Source organism: Rhincodon typus, chromosome 1 (assembly GCF_021869965.1).
Source record: "Rhincodon typus isolate 14 chromosome 1, sRhiTyp1.1, whole genome shotgun sequence".
Classification (NCBI taxonomy): Eukaryota; Metazoa; Chordata; class Chondrichthyes; order Orectolobiformes; family Rhincodontidae; genus Rhincodon; species Rhincodon typus.
In genome coordinates this window covers 152,229,748-152,255,748 of record NC_063332.1, presented here as the reverse complement: position 1 = coordinate 152,255,748, position 26,001 = coordinate 152,229,748, and the positions used below count along the sequence as shown (strand labels likewise).

The 26,001-nt window shown below is 38.2% G+C and overlaps 1 protein-coding gene across 5 annotated transcripts in view; it reads right to left on the bottom strand.

The window, feature by feature from the left end:
- tbc1d9 (TBC1 domain family, member 9 (with GRAM domain)) overlaps window positions 1-26,001 on the bottom strand; it is a 72,531-nt gene that overhangs the window by 25,888 nt on the left and 20,642 nt on the right. For all 5 annotated transcript variants that reach the window (XM_048603372.1, XM_048603364.1, XM_048603351.1 and 2 more), the window contains exons 3-11: window positions 20,670-20,780; window positions 10,135-10,253; window positions 9,222-9,450; window positions 7,883-8,144; window positions 7,483-7,690; window positions 5,328-5,531; window positions 3,164-3,340; window positions 2,164-2,314; window positions 765-979 (exon numbers count right to left, since the gene is read on the bottom strand). In XM_048603372.1, the coding sequence (XP_048459329.1) occupies window positions 765-979; window positions 2,164-2,314; window positions 3,164-3,340; window positions 5,328-5,531; window positions 7,483-7,690; window positions 7,883-8,144; window positions 9,222-9,450; window positions 10,135-10,253; window positions 20,670-20,780 (1,676 nt within the window). The remainder of the gene's footprint in view (window positions 1-764; window positions 980-2,163; window positions 2,315-3,163; window positions 3,341-5,327; window positions 5,532-7,482; window positions 7,691-7,882; window positions 8,145-9,221; window positions 9,451-10,134; window positions 10,254-20,669; window positions 20,781-26,001) is intronic.

The following is a 26,001-nucleotide window of genomic DNA, read 5'->3' as shown; positions in this document are numbered from 1 at the left end:
ATGTTGCTTGCCGTTAACAGCAATAATTTTCAGGCCTGCTGTGTTCATCCAGCTCTACACCTTGTTATCTCTATAATGAAAGTCCATACCTGCATTCCACTAAAGCCTGAAAATTATTGCTGTTAACGGCAAGCAACATAACCACTACACTTGGAGGAACATTCCAACGACCCCCTTGACAACCAATGATATTACCATTGCTAAACCTCCCATGGTTAGGCTAGGTGGGGGTGTGCTAACCGACAACCGGAAACCTAACAGGAAACCTAACTGAACCATTCCCCATAAAATGAATATTACAGGTACAGAAGGAGGTCAGAAGTTGGGTTTCTATGCAATTGAAGCACCTCTCAACTTCCCAAAGCCTTTCCACCAGTACTTCAGGTAAAACCTTTTAATCAAAAGTGAATTGGATGATAAGATTGTTTGACAGCGTACTCCTGACATAACGACTTTTCTGCTGGAATTGCAAGTTTGAAAACCACAGGTATACAGGTTTTGAGCTTCCAGAACAAATTGGAATATCTGTGAATATCAAATCTATAACCTTACTAATTCAAAAATGCTATGTGATACATTTACTCATTGAAACACTACTATATTCCAATTCAAACAACTGATTTATAATTTTATAAGATTTATATGCCTCACGACAAAGCAAAGTATTGAAGCACCAAGATTCTGAGAGAATTAACTCCATTGTTGACTTTATGAATATTGTTGGAAATTGAAGTATATCACAGTTGCACTACAACGCTATTTACCTGGCAATATCCTATGTTAGGATTTCGGAAAGCATAAGCAGTGAGTACCCTACGCAGAGCGCCAATTCCCATCTCATTCTGAAATGCTGGATGCTCAGGGAGTGAGCGGTGTAGATCCCTCTCGATTTCTTCTGTGGCTAGGTTGTACTTTCCAATGGATTTTTCCACCAAATCAGAGTAATATCCAGGATGGGTAGCCATCTCATTAATGGCACCTGAATGCAAAAAAATTAAATCTTACAAAATGAGTAATATTGTATATTTTATCTTCAGATACTTCTAATCACAACAGTAGGCTTCAATATATACCTCTTAAGGAATCCATTAAAGAGTAAGAATGGTGGAGGGAGAGTAAGAAAGGAAAGATAGAAAAACTGTACATTTTAAGATTGAGATACAATGCATAATTTCTGTCATTTCTTTCCTTCTATTAAACAGTCAATTATAAAAGCAAGTTTCGGTTTGGTCTATAAGCTATTTTGTTGAATATTTCTTATTTTCCTTTAAGAGGAAATTAAGGCAAATTCTAGCTCAAGAAATTCTCGATAATACTCAATTCTACTCCGGAAGATGGCATTTCTCATGTGGAACTAGAAGGCTGTGCTATTAATATTGGATTATTTACACATCTCATCCACTGAGATTACTCACGAGTTGGTTACTACACGTCTTTGCCAGGTGGGTTTTGAGCATGTAAAATTGGATCGGTACCCAATCCACCACCTTTTCAACCACCGTAAATGGCATGTGGGCATCAGTATCACGAGACTGTCCACAATATATATAAACTGATGAAAAGCTCAACTAATGCCAATATTACCCTGCCCTCCCCATTATATCGTTCATGGGGTAGGAAAGCAGTTACGGGCCATGATATTTTTAAAATGGTAGCAAGGACATCTCCTCCGCCCTCCAAAAAAACTCCTCCTGAAACAGGTTGTTCATCAGCTTGCTACTGACTTTTCCTCCAGGCATAAACCGTCCATGCCCCTAAAGTTTTGTGATCCAAACTTAAAATCATACCAACAGCGCAGGGCAATCTGAATTCAGTCCATTGAACCATTTTGGCGTTAGCACCACATTTAAAACAATGTGACTATGTCATTTAAAAGAATGTAATGACTTTAATGACTTAGGACTTCAATGGTACAATTTTAAATGCTGGTGACTGAATTTTGTCATGCCTATGTAACTTATGAAATGCTAATATAATATACTACAGATTATTTTAAGCATATTCAAAATACCCAATTATTGGAGTGATAAGACAAAAAGAACAAAATGAAATAAACGCTAAATTAGGCAGATTTTTCTATTTAAATGAAGATGATTTTGAAAAGTAAAACCTTGATATTTTCAAAAAAAAAAGAGTGCTGATCTAATCTTTTGTCTTGCATACCTGAAAATAGTAACCAAAGCTCCCCCCTCATACTTTCAGGTATTCCTTTCAGTACAAGCTCCTGGGTCTTCTCTGTGCGATACATGCATACACCACGGCCATATTCAGCAAAGTGGACTTGCCAGGATTGCTCCTTCATTAGTTCCTTTGCCTAATTGTCAAATACAATGTAATAAATCAACAGTATACAAATCCTGGATACTAAGATTTCATGGTGAATATGCACACTCACTTTCTAAAGTTTAGAGTTTTAACTAACAATTATCAGAATTGGATTTTAACATAATCAGAAGTAATATATATGGAACATTTTGCACTAAATTCATTGCATAAATGAATCACTTAAGCATTCTAAATTTTTTTTAAATAATCAGTCAGATCATTCCCGCAGTATTGATAAGGCACCTTGTTTTGAATAACTAGTGCATGCTTCACTGGGTAAAATAACACCAGTGTCAACTCTGCAGTCCTATTTTTTAAAAATTTTAAATTTCAAACTTGAGGACGGCAGCACAGTTTTTCAATGAACTGCAGTTCTAATAGATTCTTAGTAGAAGTGGTGGGATGCAAGATTACCACAATTCTCAATGACCTGGAGTTAGATTCTGTATCATGGGGAGGATACAGAACAGGTCAAGACATGCCTCTTGTAGAGGCATTCAAGGCACACATTGGTGGGGCAAAAGAGGAATTCATTCGTTTTATTAACAAAAGGGGAATCTTATTTGCATACCTATTTCTTTAGTTGGGGATTGTGCAGATATATCCAAAATGATCGAGGTACTTTTTTTGTTTTCTTTATAGAGATGAATGCATTTTTTTTTCAAACATATTTTAGCTTGTATGTGCGTGAGTTATTACAATCAGATCATATCAGGCCGAATTCAATTGGTTTATTCTAGAAATATGCAGCAATTTAAAACCATAACCGCAACAATCCAAAGGGGTATGTTAAAAAAAGGTAATAAATTATGTGAGTATATCAATAAGCAACATATACCACTTTAGGATTGAATTCTTCCGGTGATCTACGACGGTACATTGTCATGAGTGTCTGCGTAGCTATTGGAATACTATTTCCATTTAGATTAAGCTGTCGCTCTCCATCTGCATCAGAAGTAGAACTGAGACTTCTCTGTGGGCTACCTGAAACAATACTGCTTTGTCTGGAAAATACCTGGAAGGCAAATAGTTGGAAAACTGCTTAATAGTGAATCATGATGCTCAGATTAGTCTTTAATGCAATTAACATAGCCCAATACATGTTACTATACTTTAAAACAAACAGCAAACTTGAGTGTTCCAAATATTTTAAAGTAAACAAGAGCTGATAGAAAACTGTTGGAAAAAGTTGTAGAAGTATATTGAGATATCAGCCTTAATTATCCATAACTGTTAGGTTATGTCACTGCATAATCAAAATCTAAATTTCCACAATAACTATTGTATCATTTACAGTAGCATGTGGTTTGTTGGCAGAAATATTCAGATAAACTACAAGTGCTTCCTTTACTTTGTCCAACATCATGATCCAAGGTCAAACAAATGGAGCAGCCTCAACAGTAAATTTCATAGAACATAGAACAGTACAGGCCCTTCAGCCCACGACGTTGTGCCGATCTGTTATCCTACTCCAAGATCAAACTTCTTCATTCTTTGCATTCATAAGTTCTCATCAGTCTGAATTTTGCATAGAAAATAACAATGAAACAAAGCAGCATGATCTATATTAAAGATTAAGTGGAAACCAAAATCCAGAATATGCACATGCTCAGTTAAAATTCAGAAATCGAGAAACAGCAGTCTGAGTTATTCTGTTCCGCCATCATCAGCACTTTAAATCGTGTTTTCTGAGAAACTAGACAATAACATCCATGGTAAAGGTTTAAAGTTGCAATAACCACTTATGGAGATATTCCAAAAAGGGTCAGGGCTGATTCATTTTTGAATAAGTAACTTTTTAACTGCATGGTCAGTAAACATTGCTATCAAACATACAATATGGTCCTATAAATTCAATCTTAGAATTATGAAGTGATGTTCCTTCAGAACATAGTTAACGTTGGACATTAACTAAAATTAAATGTACTGCTTACTGTTTCTGTCTGTCTCTTTGAACACACTCTCTCCTTTCTGATTGCAGCTTCCTTTCCGTCTTTATTTTGCCTTCTGGGCATAATTTACTTCAAACTCATAATTCTTGCTTTATACTGTGCATAACCCAATGAGAATTTTTTAAATCTTACTGGTTGACAAGCTCATGCCTTTTCTGATCTTGGTCATAAATCACACAGATCCCCTGTAAAAGGCCATCAGACTGAATAAATGCCAACAACGGATGTTCTCAAAAAGTTCCACAGGTATCTATCAACATAATTTTTGTGTTGTCACAGACTGCAAAATAGGTCATGATCACCTGGAAAGAAACTTCCAATCTATTTTACACCCTGGGACTTACTAGCTACCTTCAATTGGACAGAAAATACTGAGATTCGTTTCATTTAGAACATTGAAGTGCCAAAGTGAGCAGTAAGCCTGTCATCTCATCTTAAATAAGATTCAAGCACTTTTAACAGATTTAAAGGCAGTCTAAGCTAGCTCACTTCATAACCTGACAATACATTTCAGATTAATTATGCAGCCTAGAATATGCTGCCAGATTGAAGTGAACACTTGCAGCAATTGGTTAAGAATTTTTTTTTAAGTATTCACCAGCTTCTTTCTCTTACTTTAGTGTAATCTTCAGTATTTCCTAAAATGTTATATTCCATCATAAAAATCTGAAGCACAAACACATTTTGATTTATAGAACTTGGTTGTGCAAATGTTGTTTTCGATATTTTGGAAATTCTATAACATTTCTAGTTATAGGTTCAGATTGTATGATGTGACATTTTACATTTATTGTCCCATGCAAGGGTTCATTCATTAAAAGTTATGGCTTGGTAATTGTACCATTTTTAATTTTCCTGCAGTCAAATAGGATTATTAAGCATGTTTCATACCAGAGTCAATATACTACTATTCAATACAAGCTATAGACAAAATATCCTTGATTTAAAGTTATTCAGTCTCTGTAAAATATTTCAAACAGTAAGGAATTCTTATGTTTCAGAATTTAGCATTATTTTTTAGCTACTAATTTCTTAAAATTTCTCACATACCTCATCATCTGAACCGAGACTGCCTACAATTTCTCTGTCAAAGCAAATTTTTGATGTTGTTTGCTGTAGGAAGTCAGAAATTCTTTGCACCAGGAAATCTCGGTCTTTCAGGTTGGCAAAAAAGAAGGTCATCCTATTCTTGGTACTGATAGATAATGGGCTTGGAAGCACACTTGAACTATCTGCTTTCTCCACGATTGTCACCTAAGAAAGGAAAAAGGTTACATATCTTTCAAAGTTTTGTTTTCACTCACACCAACAAATTCAACCCTTAACTCATTAATGGAAAACTAGAAAGAGTCCGCCATGACATCACTTAAATGAAACATGCTGCTGCTCAGTGAGTTACTGGACCTTAGTACGGTTTTACTTGTTCTGCTATTCCCATTTACAGCTCCAAGAGATACATAGTTATTGATATTCTGATCAATTATCATCCCTTTTTGTTTTGTGCCATAAACCTTTAATCATTTAATTGCCGCTGCTTTCTACCAGAATCCCCTTGTCCTAACTCAAACTAACGAAAACCTGTTATATCTCTAAGATTTTCCAGTTCTAATCAAAAAGGGCATTGACTTAAACATCAACTATTTCTCTATCCACAGATGCTACCAGACCTGCTGAGCATTTGCTGCTTTTATTTCACATTTTTAGCATGTTTAGTATCTTGTTTTTGTTTTAGAATAATAGAGTTCAAGTCAGAAGAATAAATTGCCCTTCCAACACACACCACTGCTCCTTACTGCGTACAAATATGACACATTTCCAGATTTTCTAACTAAATTGATATACTAACAGTATACACGTCAACTACAGGTCTGTCCATTTGGTACTTTTTCTTTTAGTCGCACATATCTTCGCAGAAAGAAATTTAATTCGTATTTAAGGCAAGCGTTGTGTTGCAGATCTATGACAGAGTGGGTGGTCATATATTTCAAATCAGGGTCACAGCATTCACCGTTGATGTTCAAAAATTATGCAGACAGCAAGTATTACTAGTAATATTATGCATACATGTAGCAACAGTTAGAACAAAACACAGGATTATACCAGAGAATCACTAGCATTATAGCTCTGAGCACAAAGAGTTTGAAGCTAATCAGACACTAGTGAATCGAGTACTCATTTCAACTCCCATTTTGATACGTTCTTCCCTCCGCCCAAAGCAATAAGAGACAACTTGAAGATTCTACAGCATTACCCTATCCTTTTCCAAGGATTCTTATTCAAAAACTTCAGTTTTATTAAGGGTAGCTCCTCAACTTTATTACAGCTTCACCTTGATTAAACAGTCAAACGAATCAGATGAAAGACAGCCACTGTAAAATGAATGAATAAATTAACAAGACAACCACACCCCCCCTCCACCCCCCATAAGATGAGTTTTTACTTGTGCACAGTCCTTGCAAAGAAGTCACTAGAATATCTTTTTTCTAACATATAAATTGATGGTCAAAACACATCTTTGTTGTATGTCTTGGAAGGGCATTTAAAATTTATAAAAATATGGCCACATCTCCCATTTCTCTTTAAAGCCAGAAAATATATTTTTGGAGGAGGGGGTGGTGGTGTAAAAAAAAAAAAAAAGAGGAAACCATTCCGCAAACCCCCATCCAGACCACCCTCTTTCAAGATTGGAGCAAAAAGGAAAAAGAAATGGATTCTGTTTTGTGCTGAATCTGTTGTCAGCTAAATGATTCGCAGATTTTTTTTGGTATTTATTTTAATTCTCATTGCTGAAATAAGAATTCAAACATTATAGCAGTCAGTCAGTCAGTCAGTCAGTCAGTCAGTCATTCTCTTTTGAAGAAATTGTCATCTTAAAAACTCATCAAATAGGCAAAAGCTTTGGATTGCAAGCTGCAGCACAATCTGATTAACATTTTTGTTGCAAAACAAAATAACAATTGAAATACAAAAAATAGCTGCCTGGCATTTGGCATGACCTTAAATCCTAATTCTGCAATTTTGCATACAAGTCTTGGAGGAAGTGAAAAAAGTTGCACTCTGAGCATAACTGAGCCATTTAAAAACAAAAAAACTGCCTAATTTAAATGGCTACAAACGCTTCTACCAAGAACAACTGAGATTCAGAAACCCATACAGTTTTCTAACAAAAGACCAGTTTAAATCACCTTACTTGGCACACACCTACCTCTCTTAGAGGAATAATAAGACTGCACAGGTTTTCCTCCTTACTGGTGAAGCAGATGTAATTAGTAGAAACAAACATCTGACCCACAACGTGCATTTTACTGAATGGTGTCCAAAGGGTGCAGTCTGTGTGTCCATCCAGTCGCTCGTCTTTCGGAAGTCGGAATAAAGCCCTGTATCGCTCACTTTTTGCCCTAGCATCAAGGTCCCTTCAGTTTCAAAAGAAAAGTTTCATTAGAGGGCCTTGACCTTGAAAAGAGCATGGTACAATGCTAAATGAAATGAAATGAATCACAACAAAACCAGACAATTGTCTTCACTGACTCTAGGTAAAACTACATAATAAGAGTTCTAAATTTAGACCTCATTGAGCTCTCATACAAAGTTGACAGATCACTAACCGTTTTAGCACAGAAACCTTTTGAGGAGACTTCTTTTTCAGTCTTGGAAGTGAACGGTCTTCTTCAAAGCCTTCATTATCAAGAAGCTGTCTCATAGCAATGTTGGCTAGTTGTTCCATTAACTTAAAGGTTTCTCCAATATTGAGGAAAACAGAGAAAATATGTTCACTGCATCTTGTGCTCACTTTGATCATTTCAGGAAAGAGCAATGTGGTATTCTTCTCCAGCTGGGTGATGTCTGCCCATCGAATCACTAATTTAGCTAAAACAAAGCACAAAAAGCAATTTAAAATTTTTGCTAACACGTACCACAAAGGGAATAATCCACAAAAAATTTCCTAGTTACCTTGTCAGAATTAGAGGAAGCAAAAATCTCATTTAAATATATTTCTATTACAAGACATTTTATTTCCTCAACTTGCATCATCAAAATTAGAGATATTTAGCAATGTTACAATATGCAATGACAATGCAACTGATATATTCAATTGGCTATTTAAGCCTTTAGTGAACTAAGTGCACAAAACAGAAACATTCACAAATAGGTAGTTCAGCGAAACACCTAAACATTCAATTTTGCCAATACCTGTAAAAGCAAAGCTTTCAGGGGAACTCTGCGAATAGAGACCTTTTTACTTGCTTAAACAATTAGCCTGTAGACACATTTCAGTAAAATATGCCTCTGTGCATCCTATTTGTGCATAATCAGTTTTTCTCCCACTTAGAAAGTGCTTGCCTAATTGAACGTGTAGGTTTGAAGTGTTTCCAGACAAATTTTACTATCAATTCTGCTCCAAAAAATAAGCAATTACTTTAGTTAATTTAGTTATATGGCATTTTATTCAATTATTTTAAATTAAGACATTCATTCAAGGACTCAAGCATGGGGCGAACAAATTGAGGGAATTATCTGAGCAGTCACTATGGCGACACCTTTGGAAGCTTCAATTATGTTATAACAACCATATCCGCTGACGTGAATACAATATCATGTCATTTCAGCTGTTAATTCAAGTTATACATCATTTACCTTAACTTCAAAGTTATTTCTGATGCTTCTCAAAAGCGAAAGAAATGTAGAAGAGGTGGGGTGACTTTTGTCAACTCCAATTTGACACCAGTCAACTTATTAACTAAATCAGTTACTTCTAGAAGGTTTATCAGCATTCCAAACTAGGGTGGTAGTGGGAGGGGAGTTGGGGTGGAGTGAAGAATGTAATCAATTTATTTATGTATTAAACATTTGGGACTGTTTTAAAAAAAGAGTACAAGTTTCAATACGTGTTAACTGCTACTCTATTTTCCAAATTGAATATAAACTGCAAAAAGAATACTGTACCTTCTTTTCCCAGCAAAAAGGAGTAAAAACAAAGATGATTGATGCTAAGATACATCCAACCCTGCCGTGGAACCCGACCCTTCCAATAACTGCAAGAGTAGTAGTTAACCAACTTTTCTTCTTCTGGCATCCCAAATAGCTTACGAAACTTCAAAATAGCTTCTTTAAATTTATCTGTGTCATCATCCTCCTTAATATCATTATTTTTATTATATTCTGCAATTATACCCTAGAATCAAAGAAAAATACTCACAGTTAAAGGTGAATAAAATCCCACATTATACTAAAAGCAAAGACTGTTACAAACGCACAAAAATAAAACAAAATCAAGTTTATCTTTCCAAAAAGAGGAAAGAGGAAAAATAAGAAAAAGCTGTATCTAACATTTGTAAACATTTTAAACTAATATTTTCATTCTAAAGTTAGAAAAAAAAAAATCAAGTAATTGAGGTTCTAAAAACCTTGCAATATCCATTCTTATCTGAAATCAGTATTCCGTGTTAATTCTGCTATATTCTTCAATTTTATTAAAATTCATTCATGGGGGTTTCTGACTAGGCCAGCATTCATCGCCCATCCCTAAGTATCAACCACTTTGCTGAGAGTCTGGAATCATATCTAGGCCAGACCAGGTAAGGATGGCAGTTTCTTTTCCTCAAGGACATTAGTGAACCGGATGGATTTATCCAATAATCGACAACAGCTTCATGATCATCATTCGACTCTTCATTCCAGATTTTTTTTCATTCCACCATCTGTGGGATTCGAACCCAGGTGCAGAGAACATCACCTGGGTCTCTGATTAATATTCAAGTGTTAATACCGCTAGGCCATTGCCTCCCGTGAATTATAAATTCTTCATGTATTTTAATATTTAGCTCAATTTCAATGTTGTTACTTTGGCATTGGTTACCTGTATTTTACCCTTAACAAACGTAGTGATATCATTTTCATTCTCGAAGATTGAAAGTGTCTGTAATAAATTATGCTCCATCCATTCCCAGTGTTCGGTTATGTCTTTTCTTGAGCAACCTAAGGAAGCAATAGTATTTCAAATATCTAGTAATCAAGTTTCTATCATTCTGTTCAAATCAAACATATCCAAACATATGGCATTACCTTATGCATTGAAGATACATCTAAAGATTGTAGTACCTAGGAAGGTAGCTAATGGAACTGAACTAACAGTATTCCTATCCCCAAAAGGAAATAAAGAACTGCTAAACATCAGCTACAAAAATGAATGAGCTACAAAAATAATCAAGTAGTTCATAGGAACTGTTTGAGCCAACGTTATCAGAGAGAGAAGTCAATTTTCATTATTTTTCATTCATATGGAGATCTCTATAACAGTGTAAGGTTAGTAGCCAGGACCCAATTACAATACAGAACATAGAACGTTCTATTTGTATATAGTAGCAATATATTATGTTATAGATAACTAAGAACATTCATCCCCTTAGTTATATCAGTATATACAAAATTATAAATTATTTTAATGTAAAATCCAATGCACTTTACATTTCTAATATCCTAATATTTATCAGTTCTACATTGTTATTCTTAAGGACTGCACCTCAGCAGAACTGGGATCAACATCTTAGCAAGGAAGTTCAGTTCAAGTATGGGGAGGATTTCAAAATATTTGTCAGGGCTTTTGTACAAGGAAGTAGCAATGGAAAAATAAGGTGCACAAATAATTGGAAGATTCAGAAATCTAAAGAAAGGAACGGAATGGTATTAGGTGGGAATCAGAATATAAGAAGCCCAAGATAGGTTTGCAAACCTATGTGTATGTGCAAATATATAAAACATAATAAATAAGCTCCAAGTACAAATTGCCCTGTGAGATGTTGATAATAAAGACCCTGACTCCATTGAGTGCAGGGATTGGGTACTAAATATTTTAGGATACAAGTGCTTAGCAAATATAAGAAAAGAAAGGTGCTGGTTGACGATGTGGAAGTACCAACTAAAGAGCATATACTGATGGAATCAAAGACCAAGGGCTGGATCTACCAGAAAACAGTTAAGTGTCACTCTTGGCAAGTTTCATGCAATATTTTTTTCTGTGAACCTACTGAGTTTTCTCAGGTGTTCCCAAACTCATGCACCACACTCCAAAGGAGCTGTGCTTGTCGTATTCTCCCACTCACCACAGACACGTGCTAGCAGCTACACACTTCACGTGTTCCTGGCTCCAATACTATCTACCTTTAAAGCCCAGCAATCCACCCAGTCCAACACTGGCAATCCACAGCTGCTCTGCATGGTTCCTGTCAATTGCCCCAAACATGCTCAACAAAGAGGAATTGGCACCCTACTTTACACACAGGACCTGAGGATGAGAGGGACGGTGGTGTGAATAGTCCATGGAGTATGCCCTGAGATGTTAGTGACTGCTGTCCAAGATGGTGCAAGGTGCAAGGCACAAGAAGCAAGTTGGCATTGCCACGCTACTGCTCTTCCATGCCTGAAACTGACACCCATTAGCTTCTACGAGATGGGCAAGAGAATGGGAAACTATATATAAATAAGACATGATGTAACAGCAAGAATGTCAATATATACAAATGAGTGTCGATTGCTGGGCTTTAAAGATAGATAGTATTGGAGCGAGGAACACGCGAGGTGTGTAGCTGCTCACTACTGAGAATCGTGTCTCACTGTTCATTCCATTAGCAAATGGGAATTTTTGCTCTCAACATCAAAAAGCTCCTCATCGACCATCTCGCATCATTTTTCTAACTTACTTGCTGTTGCCTATAGCAGTCAGAGGCTCGGAAGATAACTCTAAACCAATAGATTCAGGGACGTGTGAATCAACACACATTCCATTACTCAACTAGGTGCAGTCTGTAGGTTACAAATTGCTAGGAAGGATATACAGAAGCAAATCTGCAGTGAAGTTATAAAGAGGTTCAAGAATGATATAAAGTACTGAAAATGGGACTTAAATTGTCATAATATTGACTGTGATATTAATAGTGTAAAGGACAAATAATTTCTGAATTCTTTGAAGGGTCAGTGGACTCAAAAAACTTTAACTATTTTTCTCCCTACAGATACTGCCAGGCCTGTTGAGTTACTCCAACGCTCTGTTTTTGTTTCACATTTCCAGCATCTGCAGTTTTTTGCTTTATTTATAGAAGAATTGAAGTGTGTTCAGCAGTATTTTCTACTGGTCTAGCCCAGGGAAGCAGGATGCATTCAATGATTTCATTCTGCAGAATCCAATGTGTCAAGTTCAAGCATAGCACATGTCAGCAGGGGAATGCTTAGGGAAGTGATCACAGTATAAAGGTATAAACCAAATGTTGGGGGGGGGGGGGAGAGAAAGGACAAACTAACATAAAAATACTTAATTGGAGGACAGCCAATTTCAACTGGTTGAGAATGGATCTGGTCAAGGTAAATTGTAATCAAAAACTCACAGGCAAAATTATATTTCAACAATAGACAAGCCATAAAAATTCAAAGTTTGGTTATGGTTTGAGCACATTCCACAAAAGGGGAAAGACAAGACAACCAAGTCTAAAGCTCCCTCGATGTCAAAAGGGATACAGAGCAAGATGAGGCACTGAATGTGCATAACAGATGCCAGACTGGCAATACAAGTGCAAAGAAGGCTGAAAACAAGATAGTTGCTAAACTAAGATAACAAGGTGTAGAGCTGGATGAACACAGCAGGCCCAGCAGCATCATAGGAGCGAGAAGGCTGACGTTTCAGGCCTAGACTCTTCATCAGTTGCTAAACTGTTGTCTTCACTAATATAAAAGAGAACTCAGAAGTCTCCAATGTGCATACAGATAATGGAAGGGAAAGGGAGATGGGTTGAGACTAATTAAGAACCATAAAATGCAGAGGATAATACTTTTAACTAAGAAAAAAAACTACCAAATTCACAATAAAAAGTGTGAGCTGGACTCACATGAAATGAGATACAGGACAGAATAAAAACTGATAAAGTACTGCAAAGATAGTTGGATTTAAGTTAGGTAAGTTGCCATATTCAGATAGCATGTAACGTAATATGCTGAAGGGAGGTATGGGTAGAATTGTGCAAGTACTTGCCATAATCTTTAAATCTTTCTTGGATAAAAGTTAAGCGTCAGGAGGCTGAAACATTGAAAATCCCGCCAGATAAGCCAGCAACAATAGGCAAGCCAATCTAACATTAACGGCATGGAAACTTTTAGAAATGTTATTCCAGGACAAAATAACACAGTCATTGAGCCAAGTTCAACTAAGAAATGCTAGTATAATTTTGTTAAAGATAAATTTTGTTGAACTAACTTGATTGAGTTGTTGGATAAGATAACAAATAGAAAAGGACAAGGTAATGAAAGCAGTGTCAATGAACACACAGATGAACTGCCATATAATTGCTATTAAAACTACATTGCCATCCAACGGCAGTGTGGATGCAAAATTGGATGAAGGACAGGAACAGTGTAGTGGTGACAATCACTTTCCACGTAGCTGTGGTTAATTGTGAAAGTCAAAGCTCCAAATCCAACAGAATCCGTTTTTTTGCCAGTAAGGGAAGGGGGCAGAATATTTACACGTATGGGAAATCTGAAGTGCTGAGTTCAACCATACCCAATTTTCACTGTAGCAAGGACCTCAAGCTGCAGTGTTTAAATGATACTTTTTCAGAGTAGATGTAAATGCTCTTAAAAGGAGGAGGTCTGTAGAACTGTAATGAGATTATTCAAAATCCAACTCCAATCTTTTTTAATAAAAATGTCAGCCTGTGTGCGTCGAAAAAACCTGATCCAGAAGTTACCAATGGCTGTTCGTTAACATTTAACCAAAGACAATTATGTCACATCTTGGGAGCTTTCTAGACCTATAATGATCTGAACAAGTAGGGAGAGGAGGATATTCATTCAGTTTTAGCTAAAAATCGATGTCTAAAGGATTAACTATCTTTGATGTAGTGTTATGAATAGGAGGTTTGTTTTTAATACAGGGTTAAGCTCAAGATTAAAAATGTTTTCAATGAATTTTAAGAAGCGGAAGTGTTTATTTAAAATAGTGAAAGCTGTAATCGATATTTAAACATTTGGTTTATCTAATTTTAACATGATTCCTGAGATCTGCCTCAGATGAAAATTGGTCGAGTTGGCATGGACTGTATTGGCCTAGAGTGTACAGTGTATTGGTGGGTAAGCTGGTGTGTTGGCTTCAAGATGGTACACCCTTATAATCTGCCACAGGGAAGGAGGGATTTGGGTTGACATCAAGTTGATATGGTGACTGTCAACCCCATCCCTCAGCCAGATAGGAGGGGTGAAGGCCTAGAATTTACAAAATCCCACAGAACTGAGGCAGACCATTTACCAGACCCATCTGCAGTTCCTATGGGCTGCCCCTGATCTGCATCCTGGAATGGCAAGCCCAACACTAATCTGCACTTACACCCTGCCATCCCTACATCTCCGAAATGAAGATTGGGCCAGAGGAGCTTCTGCTGAAATGCATGCACAAAAAGGGAAAATTCCAGTGACGTGGAACCCATCTCTGGACTGAAAATGCAGGCCTGTGTTACTGTCAGTGTCAGATTGTCAGCTGCATGCATTAAGACACATGAGCTGGCTTGATATAAAACTGACAAAGTTCAAGTTACCCATTTTTTTTTAGGTGTGTACAGTACTTAACCAATTGCAAGTTATATCATCTATCATTTATCAACTGTTGGCTCTGAAAAACATGCCTCTCTGATTCAATAAGTGAAAATATATAATATATAAAATGTATAATAATAGATTCTCAATTTTAAATATGGAAAATTCTTTTGTAATATATTGTTTAAAGAACACTTTTGGTAAAAATCAAAGTATTCAGACTAAAATATTTAAGAAAAATAACCTGTGGAACCTGAAATCATCTTCATGGGATTAAGTTACATTTTCTACCAAAAGAGCTATCCGGGCTATGTAGAAATTCCTTGTGCAAAATCTTTACATACTGAATCTGGCTTAAGGAGTCAGCACTCAAAATTCACTCAGATTGTGGTCCCATCACAGATTGGGAACTGTGATGGGTTATTGCCAGCAAGTAAGGTTTCTCAATGTGCTACAGAGCAACATTTGAAATGCTGCAGCGGAATTCCCAATATTACTGGCAACATACACATATTTAATCATTGAATTTTAACATTGCAATTCCAATAAGAGATGCTTAAATTGCAGGCTCCAAAGCAGTGTGAAACTACATTAACTATTCCTTTTGATACAAATTCTTTTCTCCCAACTGGAAGGGGATTAGGAGCAATTGTGGATGTACTAACAGCAGAAGAATGGGCAGAGTACAAATGCACCTTTCTCGACACCTTTGTGGTCAGCAGGAAGAGTTACAGTGCTTTTGTGCTGGAGGAAGGTGTACAGTGGTGTTTCCCAGAGGTCCGTATTAGGACCATCCCTTTGCTTGATATTGATGAGTGGGCCAGACTGGAGCGTATGGGCAAAATTTCAAAATAGGCAGATGCCACACAATTTGAACTGTTGTGAGCATTGAGGAAGTGGATCCCAAAAAGAAGAAAAAGACAGGTTGCTATAACTGTCAGACACGTAGCACGTAAAGCTAAATGCAGAGATGGATGAAGTGATACATCTTGGTAGGATAAACATGGCATGACTCAAAAAATGGCTACAAGAACATAGAGAACCAGTGAGTATATGTGCACAAACCATTGAAGTTGGCACAGTGGGATGAGAAGGAGATTAAAATAAGAAGTGTACAGGATCCTGGGTTTTATAAAAATAGGGATATAAAACATACAAAAGCAAATAAAGCTGAATATTTATGAAATACTAGTTTAGCTTCAGCTGAAGAATCATGTCCCGTCCTGGCCACTGCACTTTAGCAATATGAAGTCTTCAAGGAGGGTGCAGGAAAGCTTTTTTAAAATGGTTCCAAGACAAATGACTTCAGTCATGAAACATGTTTGGGGTAGGTGGGGTTGATCGCCCTAATGAGAAGATTTGACAAAAGTATTCACATTCGTAAGGGATGGATAAAATGCCAGTAGAGATGCTATTTCTACTTGTGGAAACATCAAGAAACAGAGGGAACAGACTTAAAGTGATTGGCAAAAGAACCAATGACAACGCCAGAAATAAACTTTTTAAACAAAACATTGCAAGTGCTTACAATCTAGAATGATCTACCTGAAAAGATGCTGAAGGTAGGCCAAATTCACTACTGCCCATTTTACACGCCAACGAAATTGAAAGCTCCACCCAGATTATTGCTCCAATCTACTGACATATCTAGAGTCAGTTACCATAGACAAGACAAAACCTCACAGTAATTCTCAAGCAGGATGACTTCTCTTTGGACAAGTGCAGCATGGGCTTCTGGATACTATTTTTCTGTGACTAGAAGGCTAATGTATATTGTTGGGAGTCCAAGCAGATACTTACCTTGTATCTATTCCAAATCATATCTGATCAGAAAGTGTGCAATGTTGATGTTGCAGAGCTCATCTAACATCGGTTGGGCTCAACATTTCATCAAGTTTAAGTACAGCATGGTAAGAATGCAATAAATGGAAGTAATAAAAGGTAGGCCACACAACTTTATCACGCCCTTCAATAAGATCAGAACTGAGCTGACTGAACATTCACACTTTCCCACCCACATTCTTAGCACTCAAAAAAACTACCAGCCATCATCTTGATTATAACAGCAGTCTGTGCAATTCTATACCAAAGACTCAGAACCAACTCATTTTGGTTTAAATTAACTCAACCGTTATCCTCTAGTTTTAGATTTTCCAGCCACAGGAAACAGCAGCACAGCACCTACACTGTCAAATCCTCCAAAGAATTTTATACAATTCAGTTAGGTACTACTGAACTCCAGAGAATATAGACTTATTCTACTCCAAGCTCTCTTCATAGGAAGATCCTCTCATCGCAGGAATTAATGTAAGAAGATGCAAAAAAACACTATGGCATGTATTATCCTTTCTTTCTTAGGTAAGATAATTAAAGCTGATTACAATGCTCCACTTATGATCTCCCCAAAGCTGTAAATAATTGTAAACAGATAACAAGGTGTAGAGCTGGATGAACACAGCAGGCCAAGCAGCATCATAGGAGCAGGAAGGCTGATGCTTCAGGCCTAGACCCTTCATCAGAAATGGGGAAGGGGAAGGGGGTTCTGAAATAAATAGGGAGAGAGGGGGAGGCGGATAGAAGATGAATAGAGGAGAAGATAGGTGAAGAGGAAACAGACAGGTCAAAGAAGCGGGGATGGAGCCAGTAAAGGTGAGCGTAGGTGGGGAGGTAGGGAGGAGATAGGTCAGTCCAGGGAGGACGGACAGGTCAAGGGGGTGGGATGAGGTTAGTAGGTAGGAAATGGGGGTGCAGCTTGAGGTGGGAGAAGGGGATAGGTGGGAGGAAGAACAGGTTAGGGAGGCGGGGACGAGCTGGGCTGGTTTTGGGATGAGGTAGGGGGAGGGGAGATTTTGAAGCTTGTGAAACGATGCCACCCGAAGGTTGCAGGAACAGCAACTCATATTCCGCTTGGGAACGCTGCAGCCCAATGGTATCAATGTGGATTTCACAAGCTTCAAAATCTCTCCTCCCGCTACCGCATCCCAAAACCAGCCCAGCTCATCCCCGCCTCCCTAACCGGTTCTTCCTCCCACCTCAAGCCGCACCCCCATTTCCTACCTACTAACCTCATCCCGCCCCCTGGACCTGTCCGTCCTCCCTGGACTGACCTATCTCCTCCCTACCTCCGCTCACCTTTACTGGCTCCATCCCCGCTTCTTTGACCTGTCTGTTTCCTCTCCACCTATCTTCTCCTCTATCCATCTTCCACTCTCTCCCTATTTATTTCAGAACCCCCTTCCCCTCCCCCATTTTTTAAGAAGGGTCGAGGCCCGAAACGTCAGCCTTCCTGCTCCTCTGATGCTGCTTGGCCTGCTGTGTTCATCCAGCTCTACACCTTGTTATCTCAGATTTTCCAGCGTCTGCAGTTCCTACTATCTCTGATACAATAATTGTGAAGATTTTCTTTGTTCTTGCACTCCAATCCTCCTATAATAAAGGCTAATATTCTATTCATATTCCTATTATTTGCTATGCCTGCATGTTAACTTTGATTTGATGTACAAGGACATTTACTAATTTTCAACATTTTAAAAGGTATTCTGCTTCTCTGTTCTTCCTAATAGAGTGAATAAGTTACACATTAAATCCCATTAGGCACCTTCTCATCCACTCAATTTGTGTATATCTCTGAAGATTCCTGCAGTCCTCCTCAACTTACTTTCTCGCACCTCCCACATCTAACTATAGTCACCTAACTTTAATATATCATGCCTTTAGCTAAATCACTGATATAGATTGCCAATTGTCTAAAGCCAAGCACTGATACTTGTGGTAACCGAATATTCACAGCCTGCCAACTCAAAAAAATAGCCCATTTATTGTCACCCGTTTTCTGTTGAATAACCAGTCCTCAATACAAATCAAAATATTACCTTTAATCCCAACAGCATTAATCTTGTGTAATGGCCTTGTTTGGCACCTTATCAAATATCTTTTTAAAATCCACATGTACTACATTCACTGGCTTCCCCTCATCCAACCTGCTAAGTTCATCCTTCAAAAAACTCCAACATGATTGCCTTTTATAAATCCACATGGATTCTGCCTTATAATGCTAAAAGTATCATGTGACCATATCCTACTCCTAACATTTTCCCTTCTACTAATGTCAGGCTAATAGATCTACATTTTGTTTTATCCTCTCCCCAACTTGATAAATTATGCAATTCAACTACAAAAAATTAGTTGTTTATTCTTTTGCACCAATCTTTCTGCAGAATCTAATATGGTCAACCATAATATCTTCCTTCAACTTCTATCCTCCAGCTCTGTGGGAGTGACTTTGCTTCACTCTGACCCAACTGATTATAGAAACAGAATCTCCAGCAATGACTGTACTTCCCACACCACAGGCAGTCAGACATATTCCTTTATTTCACATAGATTCTTGTTATTTTTCCACGGGCCTTAGCGATCATTGTAATCTCCTTCTGAATATGGGCACTGTGTTAATCTGCTCCCAATTCTCCGGAATCTTCAGCTTATAGTGACTTTCATAGTTTTTGCGAGTACAGCAACTTGTATTTAAATTGCAGAATAGCAGCCAAGACACTCCAGAGCCATAATGAAAAAGGACATAAAAGAAAAGATAGCAATATTAGAATGGGTGACGAAAAGGTTGGTCAAAAAACTAGGTTTAAGGTCTTACAATAGCAGAGTGGAATCTTCCTGGTTTCATAACATTCTTGGATAAATATCACATACCTATAGGATTTATTACTAGGCCCTTCAGTCTGAATAAACTGCAACTTATTTATAAAGAAGATTAGTACTACTTTTGGATGTTCAGGCAGGTTTGTTTTAAGACATTACGAGCTAGTGGTGGAGTGCTATGCACATATGCATATTCCAGACATATTCATGGCCACTGAATAGAAATTCAGTGTGGCAGTGATGGGACATTGAGTAAATTTAAGGAGAAGACAAACCAATTTTTAATCAGTAATTGGTTGAAATGCAATGGACAACAGGCAGGAAAGTGGATTTGAGGCAGAGGTGATCATGGTTGATCTCATGTCAAATGGCAGAGCAGGTTTGAGGGGCTGAATTGCTTGCTTCTACTCTTAGTTCTCATGTTCTTGTCCAATACTGCACCCCAAGTAGCAAAGCAAACAAGCAAGTCTTGAGTGGTAATCCATCCAAGAAATATTAGTATCACCTCGTTCACATATTCAGCACCTGAACATAAATTCAGTATTACACTGTAGTAACTTTTAGTAATTTTTCAATTAAATAAACCATAAGAACCTCATGTACAGCTGTTTTAAATAAAATTAGAAAGATAATTGAGGTCTTTATAGGTGGAATATAAAGTCTAAAATGAAGGAAGAAATTCTGAAATGCTCAAAGCTGAAGTTAATCTGCCAAAGGCAGACCACGCATCAAGAACATTACATGATAGCCATTTTTATCTAAAATATGCTAAACTGCATAAATTATTTCATTCTTTTTCTATAGGAATAGCTCATGCCAAGGATGGGAATGTACCCTCTCAAAAGTTACACAGGAAACAAAAAGAAACTAATTACTGTTGCAGTATTTGAAGAAGTTTTATTTCAAATTATACTACTCAAACAATTTGGATGAGTTGAATTCAAAATATGGTCCTCAAAAGGTGAAAGCATTTTACTGGGCAATTAGAGCACCACAACGTGTTTCAACAGCACTTTGTAAATGATGCATAGTATTAGCACTACCAAGGTTTGAGCAAAAGCAAATTTTACCAAATGTTGTTCCATCTCTGGGTTCAGAACCAGGAAAGAAAGAAGGTTTTAATATCCAAGTTGCACAATACCGAGTTTTCCTTTTAGAACTTACCACAAGCAATTGTCCAGTAGACGAGGGAGTCAGGAGTCTGGTAAAGGATTCTATATGGTGCAACGCGAGCAGTGGAATCCAATACGACATCAAGTGTCCCAACCAGCAAGCCTGCATTGAAGGTCCCAAAACAAGAATAATTATTATTCCAATAATACAACCAGATAAATGAACCCACAATTATTTGTATCTAAACATAGTCAAAGGTTCATGTTCATACTAGATCAGTCTTGTTTTCTAGCTATAAAAAGAAATTCATGGGTATTTATAATTAGTCCATTACTGAAAATTATTATGGACTATTTGAAAAAGTTTCTCTTAAAAAATTGATAAGTACTGCATTCTTATATGAAGTTAAAGAAGTAGAATGCAAAATATTTTAGATACAAAATGTCTAGTTTGTCACTACTGAAAATCCAGGATTTTGACCCAGCGACACTGTAGGGATGGCAACATACTTCCAAGTCAAATGGTCAGCATCTTCAGTTGGAACTTGCAAGTGTGTTGTTCCCATGCATCTGTTGCCCTTGTCCTTCTAGATGGAAGTAGTTGCAGTCTGGAATGCATTGTCTAAGGAAGTTCAGTTAATTTCTGCTGTGCATCCTATTGACAGTACACAGCTGCTACTAGGCATTGGGAGGACTGGACAGCATGTAGATGTGGTGCAAATCAAACACTCTGCTCTTCCTGGACAACGTCATGCTTTTTGAGTGCTGTTGGAGCTGCACTCATCCAGACAAGCAGGGAGTACCCATCACACTCCTGACTTGTGCCTTGTAATTGGCGAGTTGACTTTGGGGGGTCAGGATATGGTTACTTGCTGCAGAATTCCTAGCTTCTGACCTGTTCTTAATATTTATATGGTTACTCCAGTTTGGTTTCTGGTCAACAGTAACCTTCAAGGATGTTGATAGAGGGGGAATTCAATTGTGCTAAAGCCATCGAGTATCAAGGGAAAATGGCTCAATTCTCTTGTTGGACATTGTCATTACCTGCCATTTGTGTGGTGCGAATGTTACTTGCTATCACCCAATTAAACCAGAATACCACAAATCCCTGCTTTCCAAAGCTCGGAACAATCATTGAGCATTGTTGCCTCATTACTGAATACATTCTAAATGTGAGTACTGAGGCCTGTAATATGTGGCCATAAATTCATATGGCCCTTGTATGGAAAAAGAATACCTTCACAAGAAGAATGGTATTTTCAATATCAACCCATTCAGAGTTGTTATTACACACCTCTGGAGCAGGTGGGACTTGAAACCAGGCCTCCCAGCTTAGAGGTAGCTTCACTATGACCATGTCATAGCAGCCCTCTAAACATTTATAATCGGCTTGTTCAAACATATTTCCAGGAGCAAAGTCAAAGTCAGAGGGTGGAGCAGCTGGAGTAACCGAAACCTAACTGGAAAGATGACATCACAGGAGAGCTGTGACATAATTGGCTGGTAGGAAATCTGCCCTAAATTCAAAATAGATGCTCCAGAACTAACAAATAAATTGCCTAACTGGAATTAACTAACTAATAAATTAATTATCCAAGTAGAGATGACTGGACAGGTGATGTGCTGTAGTTCTACGATGTGGGAGCTGGCTGATCCCATTACAAGCTGCAGTGACCACATCTGCAGCAAGTGTTGGTTGCTGGAGGAATTTTGGCTGGAATGTGAGCTTCAAACACTGCGGTACATCCGGGATGGGGAGAAGTACTTGGCCACTGTTTCAGGAGCGGTCACACCTGGTAGATTAAGTACTTCAAATTCAGTGATCAGGAACAGCAGGGTGTGATTGCAAGTGTGGCAGGTAGCAGGGGGATCCTGAATTCAGGTACAGAGGAGCCTCAGCTCTTGACCTTGTCCAACAGGTATGAGGTACTTGCTCCCTACGAGGATGATGAAAAGGGCTGTAGGGCGAATAAGCCAACTGACCATGCTACAGGAGGGTGAACAAAAAGACAAGTGGTAATTGTAGAGGATTCTATAATTAGGGGGACTGATAGCATACTTCACAAGCAGGATCAAGAGTCCCGCATGTTGCCTGCCCGGTATCAGGGTGAGGGATATCTCTGACCGACTTGAAAGGATATTGGAATGGGAGTGCAAGGATCCAGTTGTTGTAGTCCACGTTGGGACAAGTAACATAGGCCCTCCTTCCTAGCCTTGCCTGTTTGGGAATTATCAAACAGTAGGAACAAAATTAAGGGACAGATCCTCAAGGGTTATAATCTCCAGGTTTACTACCCAAACCACATGCACATTGCCATAGGGATAAGAAAATTAGGGAAGTATAACAGTGGCTAAAGGGGTGGTGAAGGAAAGAGGGGTTCCATTTCATGGGGCATTGGCATCATTTTTGGAACAGAAGAGATCTATACATTGGGGCAGTCTCCATCTGAACCAATGTGGAACCAGTTCTAGCAAAAAGGATAAATAGGGTGGTCACTAGGACTTTAAAACTAGTGAAGTGGGAGGGGTGAGGGGAAAATGACAGGAAATATAATGGTAAATAGAAAAGGAAATAGCAGGTTAACATTTATGCAGGAGAGTTTAACTACATCGAGGACTATGAAGGAAGTTAAGAGGAAGGAAAACTCAGGAGGTATTAAAATTCAAAAAAGGTATAAAAACTAGCATAAAGGCTCTTTACCTGAATGCTCATAGCATTTGAAACAAGGTCGATGAATTAACAACACAGATTATCGGGAATGAATAGATTTAGTAGCTATTACGAAGACATGGTTACAGGATAGGCACGACTGGGAATTAAATATCCAGCGGTATCAGACTATTCGGAAGGACAGACAGGAAGAAGGGTCCCAACCAGAAACGTCAGCTTTCCTGTTCCCCTGATGCTGCCTGGCCAGCTGTGTTCCTTTAGCTCCACACGGTTATCTCTGACTCCAGCAATTGGCAGTCCTTACCATTTCTAAGGGAGGTGTTGCTCTGATATTTAAAGGACAACATCAGGGCAGTAGTGAGAGATGATATAGGTTCTATGGAGAATAAGATTGAATCTATTTGGGTGGAAATTAGAAATTCTAAGAAGAAAAAGTCACTGATAGATATAGTCAATAGGCTACCAAATAATAACATCACATTGTTCCAGGTAATAAACAAAGAAATAACTAACGCCTGTAAAAATGGTATAGCAATTATCGTGGGAGATTTTAATCGACATGTCAATTGGTTGAACCAGGTCAGTCAAGGCAGCCTTGAGGAGGAGTTCATTGCATGTGTCTGCGAAGGCTTTCTTGAACAGTATCTAATGGAACCAACGAGGGAGGAAGCTATCTTAGATCCGGTCCCGTGTAATAAGACAGAAATAATTAATGATCTCATAGTTAGGGATCCTCTTGGAAGGTTGAATTTAGAATACAGATGGAAAGTGAGAAGATAAAGTCCAATACCAGAGTCTTGTGCTTAAAGAAAATAGACTATAACAGGATAAGGGAGGAGTTGACTAAAATAGACTAGAAGCAAAGATTCTACGATGGGACAGTTGAGGTACAGTGGAGGACTTTCAAAGCAATTTTACAAAGCACTCAGCAAAAGTATATACCAGTGAAAAAGAAGGGCTGTAGGAAAAGGGGTAATCAGCCACGGATGTCTAAGAAAATAAGGGAGGCAATCAAATTGAAAGATAAGGCATACAAAGTGGCAAAGACCAGTGGGAAACTAAAAGATTGGAAAACTTCGAAAATGTCAACAGAAAGCCACAAAAAAAAGGCTACAAAGAAATGTAAGATAAATCATGAGACTAAACTAGCTCAGAATATAAAGACAGATAGCAAAGGCTTCTATAAATATGTAAAAGGGAAAAAAAAGTGGCTAAAGGTAAACATTGGTCCTTTACAGGATGAGAAGGGGGATTTAATAACAGGAAATGAGGATATAGCTGAGGCATTGAATAGTTATTTTGTTGGTCTTCACAGTGGAGGACACAAATAACTTGCTAGTAATTGATGACAGAGATAAGATAGGTGAGGATCTCGACACAATCATTATCACGAAAAAGGTAGTGTTGGGCAAGCTAATAGAGCTAAAAGGTAGACAAGTCTCCTGGCCCTGATAGAATGCATCCCAGAGTGCTAAAAGAGATGGCAGGAGTAATAGCAATACACTCATGGTAATTTTCTAAAATTCGCTGGACTCTGGGGCAGATTGGAAAACAGCCAACGAGACTCCACTGTTCAAAAAAAAGGTAGACCAAACATGGGGAACTATAGGCCGGTTATCTGAACTTCTGTAGTGGGGAAGATGCTCAAATCTATCATCAAGGAAGAAATAACAAGACATCTAGATAGAAATTGCCTCATTGGGTGGACGCAGCATGGGTTCATAAAAGGCAGGTCATACTTGACTAATTTGTTGGAATTCTATGAAGACATTATGAGCACAGTGGACAATAGGGACTCTGAAGATGTGGTGTATCTGGATTTCCAAAAGGCATTTGACAAGGTGCCACATAAAAGGCTGTGCATAAGACAAAGGTGCACAGCATTACAGACAATTATTCGCATGGATCAAGGATTGGTTAACTAACAGGAAGCAAAAAGAGTGGGGATAAATCAGTGTCTTCTGGTTGGAACAGTGATTAGTGGTGTGCTTCAGGGATCAGTGCTGGGACCACAATTGTTTATAATTTACATAGACGATTTGGAGTTGGGGATCACGTGTAGTATGTCAAAGTTTGCAGATAACATTAAGATGAGCAGTAGAGTGAAGTGTACAAAAGGACTAAAAGTTTGCAGTGGGCTATAGATAGTTTAAGTGAGTGGGCAAAGGTCTGGCAGAAGGAATTCAATGATGATAAATGTGAAGTCATTCATTTTGGTAGGAACAACAGTAAGAGGGACTATTATTTGAAAGGTAAAAAAATTGCAGCATGCTGCTGTGCAGAGGTTCCTGGGTGTCCTTATGCATGAATCGCAGAAGGTTGGTTTGCAGGTACAACTGATAATTAAGGTTGCAAATGCAATTTTGTCCTTCATTGCAAGAAGGATTGAGTTGAAAAGCACAAAGGTTATTTAAGGTTTTGGAGTAGATCTGTAGCTCGGGTTATGGGTGTTGAGGTTGGTTGGCTCGCCGAGCTGGTTTGTTGTTCCACAGACGTTTTGTTACCGTGCTTGGTAACATCCTCAGTGCAGCCTCTGATGAAGCGTCGGTGTGTTTTCCCGCCTGGTTTTTAAACTCTGGGGTCCGTTGCGATGGATTGCCTCACTTCCGGGTTTCCTCCGTAGTGGAATGTATACGGGGTCGAGTTCAATGTGTTTATTAATAGCATGCTTCGTGGAGTGCCATGCTCCCAGGAATTCTCGTGCTTGTCTCTG